The sequence below is a fragment of the Plectropomus leopardus genome, chromosome 24 (genome assembly GCF_026936395.1).
Source record: "Plectropomus leopardus strain MGB_pleo_1.0 chromosome 24, ASM2693639v1, whole genome shotgun sequence".
In the NCBI taxonomy this organism is placed as follows: Eukaryota; Metazoa; Chordata; class Actinopteri; order Perciformes; family Serranidae; genus Plectropomus; species Plectropomus leopardus.
This window is the reverse complement of record NC_142199.1, coordinates 14060001-14072240: the sequence shown is the minus strand read 5'-3', so window position 1 is coordinate 14072240 and position 12240 is coordinate 14060001. Positions and strand designations below refer to the sequence as shown.

Sequence of the window (12240 nt, the reverse complement as noted above, 5' to 3'; positions counted from 1 at the left end):
TATAAGCTCATTTCAGCTGCTTGAACTGACTGAACTGGAACCAGATTGACTCCGGCCTCGCTACTGGCCTAACGTACATTCCATATATAACTGTATGAAAATAGAAACATTAATTAGATACATCTTACATAAAAGCTTTTCTCTGAACATACAAATACTGGGGAAAAGTGTGTGTGTCTGTGTGTGTTTGTGTTGAGGGAAGAGGAGGAGGAGGAGGAGGAGGAGGGAAAAAGGGGGTTGATTGTTCTACAAAGCCAAACGACTGCAAAAAACACCATAGAACAGTAAACAAAACCCAAATGCTTCAAACGCCGCCGTTACCGTCCATCCCTGTTGTTTTTGTGTCCGCGCGCCTCCACGCGTAGCATCGTTTTTACATATTTGAGGAGGGGATGTGGGACTCCAAGAGTAATCAACCACCATCCGTAATCATCCATTTTCCAACACCGCCCTGCGTACAGCGCGTGAGTGTATCGAACCTATTTTACAGCATCTGCGATCACTGCCAGCGGGGCACTAAAAATGTAAGGGGGGGTGGCTATATATTTGTGTTTTCCTCCTGTAGTAGTTCTCTTTGGGGTGCATGCTGCTTCCAGTCTGTCCTCAGCAATGTGCCCGGGAACACCCTGAACATCGCAAAATAAGACGATAAACTAAAAATCATTTAGTTTATCTTCGGGTCCCGCGTTTGGCAGGACATGAGAAAAATTTCAGCTTTCATCAAGACTCCAATTTTATGCAATCAGGCTCTGCTCCTGAAAGCGGAAGGTCTGACTCTTAATGTGAAATAACCGGGCCCTGTACAGTACGTGTCTGTACGTGCTTTCGGGTTCTAGAGGCCCAAACTAATATTTCTGCAGATGAAAATTGAATAATATATATTTAAACAAATTTCATTCCAAAACTGTCGTTTTGTGTTCACCCAGATTTGCATCGTGCGGAGCCGAAACTCTTGACGGAAGTCAACCCCGATGGCATTTCCTTGGGGTAAGTAACTTTTAGAAATAGTTCAACATTTTGAGAATGACGCTCACTCGCTTTGTCACACACGTGTAAATTACCCGCCGAAGCCGGCCAAAGTAGCTTAACGCAAAGATTGGAAACGGCGTAACAGCCCAACTCTGTTCAGAGGTAAAGAAGAGGAAGGTAACGAGGTGAAAAATAGCACCCCTCACTACTTAACGTCACATGCCGTTTATTTTAAAAATCCTTACAAAAACCCAAAGTGTGAAGTTTAAATTTGGCTTAGTTACGGGTTGTCAAACGATTTATTGGCCCCCCCGACCAGTTGAGATAAAAGGTTAACACGAAGGAAGTTTGTAGTTTGCATCGATTTGACAGCAGGAGAAATTAGGAATAAAATCCCGTCGCTAATATACGTCGAAAGCACAAAATGTTGAACTTTTCCTGCGATTAGTAAAACTATATTCTTCACGAATTAAAGATAAAAGTGTGCAAAATGAAATGCAAAACTGTCTTCATACAGCAGTTATCAGAAAGAAACCAGCACTGCTGCTAACCGTAATCTGTTTATTCTTGTACTGTAAGATACGTAATATGCCCGTGGAGGATGAGATTAGCACGTTTAGTATTGGACTGGAATGTATATTTATCCGCATATAAACGTGCTAATCTTTAGTATACATTTTGTGAGACCGTAACCCAGCATTTGATTATAAAATACCCAAATCTTCTTGGCATCTACTGTAAACTGCATCGTTTAGTCATAAATCATCACGAACAAAAGCTCACCGGTTTTAAAAAACAAGTTTTACCAGACGACCACTGCCCCGACACAAACTCATATTCAACAATTAACAACCGATGGCTGCGCTAGTTGACCTCCTGCGAAAGTACAACTAATACAACTAATTCTAATCATAAGAAGAAGAGGAAAAGGCTGCTAAAGTCAAACTAACTCTAAGGTACAACTGAAACTAATGTGCTACAAAATGAACGGTGAGTTTAAAACATGTCCAGCGGTGGCGTTCCGGGTTTGTTTCATCAAACAATCGACAGCTCAGCACGCGGCGGTGCGGTGGATGAGGTAATAACAATGGAGGGAACTCTGAAGCTGCGTCTCGTGGTGCCGCACCCTTTCTAAAGAAGGCACTGCGGGTGCTTCGCCATCTCGACGACCAAGATTCGGCAACGCGACCCCGTCCCCGAACGTCTCCGACGTCACCGCCGTCTGCCGTTTGGTTTCTGAGAGTCAGGAACAGGACCTGTCCATTCAGGTCGACGCCGACGGCTCGTCGTACCGGCTAAGCGTTTTGTTCTCCGCGGAGCGTCACCGCTCAGAGCATCACGGCCTTAACATTGCGCTCTACAGCACGCACGCGTTTCCAGAGGCAGCACGTCTTTGACGATTCCCACAGAGCTCATCCACCTTATTTCCTCCTCCTTGCTTAGTTTTGACCTTAAATCACGAGCCACTGCGGTTTCTTCAGCAGCGCCCGCGGACTGACTAGAGGTAGAGGTAGCTGACCCAGTAGACTATGTTGAAGAGCAAGAAAGAGGTGGGGAAGAAAACCCGAGAGTAGGCATCCAGCTCGCGGATGTTGACGTGGATGCGTCCTTTCCTCCAGCCGCCTTCTTTGCACTCCTCGTAGCAGCAGAAGAAGCTCTTGCAGTCTTTCCCGTCCAGGCACTCGTACAGGCAGTTGTCGTCGTAGTCCTGCCAGAAGAGGGAGTTGCCCACGGGCATCATGGACCGAGGGGCGTGACCCATGTTGAAAGTTGCGTAGGCCTGTAAGGGAAGACAGAGACAGCTGAGTTGGTTGAACTGGCTGCTTGTCTGCTTATAGGCAGTGGTGGAATGAGTATTCAGATTCTTTTCTTAAATAAAAATAGTAATAGTAATTCAAAGTATTACTCTTTGAAAATACTCTGCTGCAATTAAAAGCACTGCATTGGTAACAGTACTTACGCAAAGTGTAATCAGGAAAATGTATTTAAAGTATTAAAAGTAAAAGTTGAGAAAAAAAACAAACCTCAAAATTATTAGGAAAAAACACCCCCAATACTCAAAATTATTCAAAAAGAAGGAAATGTCCAAAAAGTCAAAAAATTATACACGAAAAGATCGGAAAGAAAACGAATACCCACAAACTCAAATTTATTTAAAATAAAAAAATAATAGAGAAATACTTGAATGTTGATTAAAATAGTTATTAAAAAAGAAGAAAATGTCCAAAAAGTCCAAAATTATATACAAAAAGATCGGAAAGAAAACGAATACCCACAAACTCAAATTTATTTAAAATAAAAAAATAATAGAGAAATACTTGAATGTTGATTAAAATAGTTATTAAAAAAAAGAAGGAAATGTCCAAAAAGTCCAAAATTATATACAAAAAGATCGGAAAGAAAACGAATACCCCCAAACTCAAATTTATTTAAAATAAAAAAAAAATAATAGAGAAATACTTGAATGTTGATTAAAATAGTTATTAAAAAAAAAGAAGAAAATGTCCAAAAAGTCCAAAATTATATACACAAAAAGATCGGAAAGAAAACGAATACCCCCAAACTCAAATGTATTTAAAATAAAAAAAATACTAGAGAAATACTTGAATGTTGATTAAAATAGTTATTAAAAAAAGAAGAAAATGTCCAAAAAGTCCAAAATTATATACAAAAAGATCGGAAAGAAAACGAATACCCCCAAACTCAAATTTATTTAAAATAAAAAAAATACTAGAGAAATACTTGAGTGTTGATTAAAATAGTTATTAAAAAAAAGAAGAAAATGTCCAAAAAGTCCAAAATTATATACACAAAAAGATCGGAAAGAAAACGAATACCCCCAAACTCAAATGTATTTAAAATAAAAAAAATACTAGAGAAATACTTGAATGTTGATTAAAATAGTTATTAAAAAAAGAAGAAAATGTCCAAAAAGTCCAAAATTATATACAAAAAGATCGGAAAGAAAACGAATACCCCCAAACTCAAATTTATTTAAAATAAAAAAAATACTAGAGAAATACTTGAGTGTTGATTAAAATAGTTATTAAAAAAAAGAAGAAAATGTCCAAAAAGTCCAAAATTATATACAAAAAGATCGGAAAGAAAACGAATACCCCCAAACTCAAATTTATTTAAAATAAAAAAATAATAGAGAAATACTTGAATGTTGATTAAAATAGTTATTAAAAAAGAAGAAAATGTCCAAAAAGTCCAAAACTATATACAAAAACATCGGAAAGAAAACGAATACCCCCAAACTCAAATTTATTTAAAATAAAAAAATAATAGAGAAGTACTTGAATGTTGATTAAAATAGTTATTAAAAAAGAAGAAAATGTCCAAAAAGTCCAAAATTATATACAAAAAGATCGGAAAGAAAACGAATACCCACAAACTCAAATTTATTTAAAATAAAAAAATAATAGAGAAATACTTGAATGTTGATTAAAATAGTTATTAAAAAAGAAGAAAATGTCCAAAAAGTCCAAAATTATATACAAAAAGATCGGAAAGAAAACGAATACCCCCAAACTCAAATTTATTTAAAATAAAAAAAAATACTAGAGAAATACTTGAGTGTTGATTAAAATAGTTATTAAAAAAGAAGAAAATGTCCAAAAAGTCCAAAATTATATACAAAAAGATCGGAAAGAAAACGAATACCCCCAAACTCAAATTTATTTAAATTAAAAATAAATACTAGAGAAATACTTGAGTGTTGATTAAAATAGTTATTAAAAAAGAAGAAAATGTCCAAAAAGTCCAAAATTATATACACAAAAAGATCGGAAAGAAAACGAATACCCCCAAACTCAAATTTATTTAAAATAAAAAAAATACTAGAGAAATACTTGAATGTTGATTAAAATAGTTATTAAAAAAAGAAGAAAATGTCCAAAAAGTCCAAAATTATATACAAAAAGATCGGAAAGAAAACGAATACCCCCAAACTCAAATTTATTTAAAATAAAAAAATAATAGAGAAATACTTGAATGTTGATTAAAGTAGTTATTAAAAAAGAAGAAAATGTCCAAAAAGTCCAAAATTATATACAAAAAGATCGGAAAGAAAACGAATACCCCCAAACTCAAATTTATTTAAAATAAAAAAAATACTAGAGAAATACTTGAATGTTGATTAAAATAGTTATTAAAAAAAAGAAGAAAATGTCCAAAAAGTCCAAAATTATATACACAAAAAGATCGGAAAGAAAACGAATACCCCCAAACTCAAATTTATTTAAAATAAAAGAAATAATAGAGAAATGTTGGCATTTGGATTTTCTGTGAATCGACTCATTTATTAATCAGCTGATTGTTGCAGCTGTACTCGTACAGACTCTTTGGCAATTTAATTTACAATAAAACATAACATTTAATATTTTTATGCAAAGATCCTAATTTGTAAAGTAACTAAAGGTGTCACTTAAAGATAGTGAAGTCAAAGGTACAGCGTTGTCAGCCTCGGACGTTTCCGCGTCGGAGGTAGCATCCAGGACGAGGAACGTCACCTTTATCTCTCTTCATCCGAAGGGCCGCAGAGGCGGTACGGTCCGAGGAACGCTCTGACTCTTGCGCGGACGAACTTTTTAAGTTCACAGCAGAGCGAACGCAACACGTACAAAGCGGAAATGAAAGTTAAAACGGCCCAAGGTAACATTTCCGCAACAAAGACCGCGGTCATTTCAACACTACTGATATTCAGCTCGAAATAACGTGGGGAATTGTAACAATAATAGCATCACTGTACCAGTATAACAGTAGTAACAAAGTAGTAAAGTAAAGTAGCGGAATTGAAGTACGAAGTAGCGTGAAAGTAATATACACAAGTAAAGGACAGATTGCTCAAATTCATACTTAAGTACAGTACAGTACTACTTATAGGACTAAAGTGCTCTACACTGCAGTGTACACAAAGCTTTTTTAAATCTGCCCGGGACAGGCGGCTTTAGGCTCGGTGTGTTCGCGCCATATCACGTACGTAGCCATCAAGTTAAGACCCAGCTGCAAAAGCTTTTGAACTGATAATTGAAGCACCAGAGTGGAAAGTTCGACAGGCTCGGCATCGGAAGCTAAGGCCCGAATTTATTAAATCCATTTTAAAACTGCCTTTTGCACGAGTTGCGACGACACACACCAGCGCCATCTAGCCCCGTGGCTCGACTGTGCTCCACGTCTCGCGCTTCCCCACTGGAAAGCAACCCACGCAGACAGGTCCATTCCGACCGCCTGCGAGCAACGCTGCGGACAGTCAAAACCTTACCAACAAATCTGAGTTTTGACTCTCTCTGTTGTCATTTTGTGTATATTTGTAGTCATTTTTAGTTTCTTTGGAGTCATTTATTCTATCTCTGTAGTCTTGCTTGTGTACGTAGTCCTTTTGTGTGAGTTTGGGGTGGACGGGGGGGAATTACAGACATCCTCCTTACACGTAATTGTAACGATGAGCGTCGTTAGGATCGGCGCAGGTTGATTTATTTTGTTCCGTTACCGTCGGCAATTGTCCAACAGCTGGGAGTTTACGTTATTGGGCGGCCTCTGCCTTTCACGCGCGTCAGGCCGAGACCGCGCGAAGCAGTTACACATCTGCCGACCTCTGCGTCACGTCGATAGCGTCTTCGGTTCCTTCGGTCTTTGCCATGAAACAGACTAAGTTAATGATGCTTGTTAATTTTTTTTTTTTTTTACAATGTCTCACATTTGCCATCTGAAGCAACCGGTGTTGTGTTCGTTGAGCTTTACGTTATAGTGCCTTAAAGAGAGCTGCATTCTTGCATTATTATGATGATCATACTCGGTGTATGACGTGCTTTGTTTTAAATAATGGGAATTTGTCTTAAAGTGTACAGAAACGTTAAAGGACCACACCAGCAGTCACGCCCAAACATCGTCATTGCTGTTGTCTGATTTTGTCAACATTAACAAGCTCAGTTGAAAAGTTCTGTTATCGGTATTAGTCGTTTGGTAGAATTAGTCGGTCGAATCCAGTTATTGTCGCAGGTCACAGGGCTTTAAGGTTCATCCTCTCTCTGAAAGACTTCCTCAGTTTGTTCCTCGTTGCGGGAATTTGTTAATAGAAAGATGAGGAACCTCGTCTTTGACGCTAACAATCATTTTTATCGTTCACTACGTTCGATCCCTTTTTGAAAGTCACGCGTCGAAGCTACGGTCTGAATTTGAGGTCTGTAATGCTGAATAATCTGAGAAATTTCATGATGTGACTTCCTCCCTGGTGTTTCTGAAATCGTGAGGGACAGCCTAATTGGGGTAAAAAAAAACAAACCAAAAAAAAAACAATTCAATCCTACGCCTCACTCTTACAGGAAGAGGGGCAGGTGGGAGAGGGCGACGCGTCTTGCGGAGTGAGAGGGAGAATTGACCGAGCGGGCGGCACAACGGGGCCACACGGATGGCGGGGGGAGGGAAATACGAGGCTTCCCCACGGACGCACTCTGGCAAAATACAGCGCAGAAAAGCGGAGGAGGGGACCGGACGTAACACAACTCAATTGTTCAGCGCGAGCCGAACGCGTCCGAAGTCTTTTTAGCCCCGAGACACATTCAGCAGAACTCCTCTACACCGGGAGGAAATAATGAAGAGGGAGGGGATCACGGGAGAGGGAAATGACAGCAGCGGCGGCGGCTGACTCAGTCTTTGTACACGCGCGCCGCCGCCATTAAAGGGTTCGCGGCAGGCGCAGCCTCGAGAACGCCCACACGGAGCATTAGGCTCTCGCACAGGAGCGATCGCTAGAGAAGAAGCGTTTTCGACGACACGCCGCATACGCGTCGACACCCCGCGGATTCAGTCAGTTCCCGAAGGCCGAGACGATGAGATCACAGGCACCTTTGCTCAGCATCTTCACTGCAAAGATGACAAAAGTGACACTTTGAGCAGATTTGAGAAAAACCTCCGAAGCAACACCGGGGTCATCAGCACACTCATTTTTCTGTGGCATTGTCTGTATCTTTTGCTTTTCGCAGGCACCTTCTGCCCTGAAACCAAAGAGACGATTATTTAACCCCAGAGCCAAAGGCCACTGTCATTTTGCGTCTCTTTGTCGTGGAATTTGCGTCATTCAGCTGACATTTTTGTAGTCGTTTGGAGTCTCACTTTGTGATCATTTTGAGTATTGTTACTGCTCGTCTTGGAAATCTGTAGTAGTTTTGCATATTTATTTTAGGCCTGGTGAGTGTTGTTGTGCTTGGGGAGTTTTTTTTTTGTTTGTTTTTTTTTTTAAGTACGCTGACCGTGCCATGTTTTGACATAGTACAGTAAAAAAAAATTTCGACACCGTCATCAGTTTTTTGAACAGTCTGCACTATGACTTGAACAGTTTTTTTGGACACACAACGAAAGGTTGTGCACATTAACCATTAATCCATCACAGCAGCAGCTCCTCGGGGACTCGACTGCTATTTATACGATGTCACATGACTTAATAGCCACGTGGAGTCCCTTTGTGGTTGTTTTGAGCCTCTTTCTGGTCATTTTTCTTGTTTTTGAAGTTGTCACGCATGTCTTTGCGTGACAACTTTGCTCGGTGTTGCTTTTGTGGTCGTTTTGTGTCTTTGATGTGGGGACATTTGCGTCTCTGTAATCATTTTGCTTATTTTTCTAGCCCAGTTTAGAGACAAAACCTGCCAGTGAGCAAGTTAGCTTCACAGACGCAGAGATCAACTCACCTACGTCTGTGAAACGGAGAACCCAGAGTTTCCCACATCTCGGGGTTACGTCACTCTGAATTTTTCACTAAACCCGCTTTCTGAATCAGGCCTCAGGCCTCAGGCCCTCTTCTGTCTATTTGTTGTAGTTTTGCATGTCCGTTTGCCTCTGTCTCGCACGTATTCGTAGCCGCGTCGCAGTTATTTACGGTCTTTTGCGGTCATTCTAAGTCTTTTTCCGGCCATCTCGCGTCCGCCGTTTTTATCGTCTTTGCGGCTGTTTTGTAGTCACGTCTTTGGAGGCGATTTAAGTCTCCTTGTGGTCATTTTGAGTTTTCCTGGTTGTTTTGCGTGCGTGTCTTTGAGCCATCGAGCCTCTTCGCGGTCGTTTAGAGCGTCGCGCGTGTTTTGCGAATCGTTGCAGTCATTTTGCGTATCTTTGTCGTCATTCGGCGTGTCTTCGAGCCGTATCGAGCCTGACGGTTTCGTGTCTCTTTGCAGTTTTTTTTGCGACTTCATCATCTTGCGATTGTCTTACAACTAGCAAAGTCAATAATCACTGCAGACAGAAGCCCGTTCGGCAGTCCCTTCAAGTCGCTACATTACCGAGAGCCTCGTTTGACAGATACCGACGACAGACCGTTTTACGCAGCCGGCGTATCGAAGCGACGCTTGCGGATCGTCCCTTTTGACGTTCGACGACACCCTCGAGCGCGATATTGCGATTACGCAACTATCGCCAATAAAATAACAACGTATAATCAAATATATATTCATGTTTTGAGGCAATCAGCTCTCAAAATATAAAACTTTTAGCGACTGTTATCTCTGTCAGTCTGACGAAACGAAACGTGGTTTACCACTCCAGCGAGTAGGTCGGACCTTCGTGACGACTTAGCAGCGGGCACATTTTCTAGTCCCTCTTCGGTCCGCCGGCTAACTCGCGCCGATACTTTGAAGAGTTTGCGGGGTCTCCCGCACTAAATAAATATACCAGAAATGCTTAGCTTGCTCGGTTTTCCATACGCAGATTTCGCGATTAAACACGCAAACTTTACCCGTATTTTTAAGCAAGTAGCTCCGCGTCACGGCACAGCTGACGGAGGGCGACACGCATTTCCAGTAACTCAAGAGCACGCTAAAGTTCAAAAGTCAAAATTATTGAAAAAAGACGGCGAAAATGCTATTTAGCGAAACGCTCCGCCTCTCGATCCCGTTTAGATCCGGACCGAGCGGTTTTCATTTTGCAGATCAGTTTGCCGTCGTTACGCAAATCCGTGCAGAACGCGGCGGTTTACGCCGATTAATGTCGCCTTTGCATCGGTTCGTAGTCGACGCCGCGAGCGAGGGGGCCGTTACTTTTCATTCGGTCAGTACGGCGGCCGCAGCTCCGATTCAGTGATCTTTTTAGCGCCGAGCGAGGCGCGCCGCGACGCACCTTTGTCTCGCGGACCAATCGGATCTCTCGGTCGGAAGTCCCGATACGATTCGAGGTAAAGAAAACACAAACGTGTCGCTCAAACACAGTCCCAGGTTTATTACTCAACACATTAACAACAGGCTTACCATTCTCTGCGTCTTGGCAGGAGGTCCGCGTATACTGTAGGAATAGTAGTTGAGCATGGCATACTCGATCATGGCAGCGAAGACGAACAGGAAGCAGACGGTGACAAACAGGTCCATGGCCGTCACGTAGGACACCCGAGGTAGCGAGTTCCTGGCCACGGTGCTCAGGGTGGTCATGGTCAGCACTGTGGTGATACCTAGAACAGCAATGCATGGATGAGGAACGCAGGGGCAACACTTTGCGACGGAGGTTTATCAATCACCACCGGGTATTCTGGGTAAACGTCCCCATTCTCGCATCGATCCCGTCGTCCGCGAAAAACCGCAGCGGGGACGGGCTCCGAGCGCGACGAAGCCGAACGGTTAAGACGATCATTTTTTCTCTCGCGATCTCGGCGGCGACGACGAAACGAAGTGTCGGAAATCGATTTTCGCGGATATTCGGAACGACGAGGCAAATCCGAAACACGACTCGCCTCCGAAGCGCGGCCGTAAAAAAAAGGCCGGCCCCGTAAAAAATTATTTTCCGAGCGAGCGCACTTTTCCTTTCACTTTCACGTGAATCGAACAAACAGTCGAAACGTCGACGAAGCGCAGCAGTATTTCCCGTTCCGTTCAATTTGGAATAAAACATTTTCCCATCCCGGGTGCGCCACGTCCACAGCTGGCATTGTTTTGAAATGAGGCTTTTGGAAAATACAGTTTGCACTCTCATTCTGTTCTGTCACTGTACTGCGATTATTGTTTGAAATACAATTCCATGACTTTAACAGTTTTTTTCCAACATAACTTTCATACCGTGAGCATTTCAATGCCACAAGACTTTTTGATACATTATACCAAGACTTTAAAAAAAAAAAAAAAAAAAAAAACCAGAAAAAAACCCCGTTTTCTGTGTACTACATGAGGACTTTTTTGAGTTTTTACTCACTATATTATAATAATGAATGTAATTTCATACCGTACAACGATTTGAAGTTTTTACGCGTTTGCGGACGACATGTTACAGCGTAACGTTTTTACTCACTACAGAATGAGGAATTAATGCATTTTTGGACGAAGTTTGTACGCAAATTCGGACGACAGACTAAACTATTTCATCGTTGTGTATTTCAGGACGGCACACCATACTACGGCGTAGAGAGGGGGAGAGACGCAACAGCAATAACGGTAAGTCAACTCAAGTCGTCTTTGCCTTTTTTCCACGTATTCTGTCGTACCCGAAAACCACAAAGCGCACTACGGAACGTCGAAGAAACGTCCAAAAACATTAGAACCCGTGGAAAAATAAGTCAGATAAAAAACAGGCGAAAACCACACGGGAAAGCGCGTCGAGAAACGTTTTAGTACGGAATGTGGAAAAAACATCCAAAAACGTATAAATACGCCGCGCGGGAAAAAAAAAACGAAGGGTCGTACCGCAGCACGGCAAAAAACGTCAAAACACGACATTTCCAAAAAATAGCTGAAAAGCACGTAGTAAGGAACGTCGAAACACGCACCGAACGTGGAAACAACATTGAAAAACATTAGAATATGGCACGTTGAAAAAAGGACAGAAAAGTAATGCTACAGTTTGCCGAAAAATGTCAAAAAGTGACACGTCTCGAAAATAGCCGAAAACCGAGTAAAATAGCGCGTCGGCACAGAGCGTCGCAAAAAAAGCCCGAAACACCGTAACGTAGCAGGTTGAAAAACGGGCGAAAAACGCCACAGCAAATGTAGTTTTTAGAGACGCGCAATAACGCACAATGTGGGAATAAAGGGCAAAAAAGGGCAAAAAAAACCCCAGAAACCCCAATTCAGCACGTTGAAAAAATGGCAAAACCCCATCGCGAAATGACTCAAAAAGCGAGGCTATAATATGGCGAAAATGTCTGCGAACCACTTAGAATAGCATAAAGAGGCTTGTTATGGCGAACAGGGTTTAAATAACTTTCCAAAATGGCCTAAGAAAAGTCCATAAAATAGCACGTTGAGAAAATGATCAAAAAAGCAAGGAAATGACAAAAAAATCAAGGCTACAGTATGGCGAAAA

At 41.5% G+C, this 12240-nt stretch overlaps 1 protein-coding gene across 2 annotated transcripts in view; it reads right to left on the bottom strand.

Annotated features, from left to right (window-relative positions):
- Positions 1–389: 389 nt before the first annotated feature.
- Positions 390–12240, bottom strand: part of LOC121962607 (gamma-aminobutyric acid receptor subunit gamma-3-like) — a 106588-nt gene continuing 94737 nt past the window's right edge. For both annotated transcript variants that reach the window (XM_088074818.1, XM_088074819.1), the window contains 2 exons: positions 10203–10399; positions 390–2749 (listed from right to left, as the gene is read on the bottom strand). In XM_088074818.1, coding sequence (XP_087930944.1) covers positions 2468–2749; positions 10203–10399 — 479 coding nt within the window. In that variant the 3' untranslated portion in view covers positions 390–2467. The remainder of the gene's footprint in view (positions 2750–10202; positions 10400–12240) is intronic.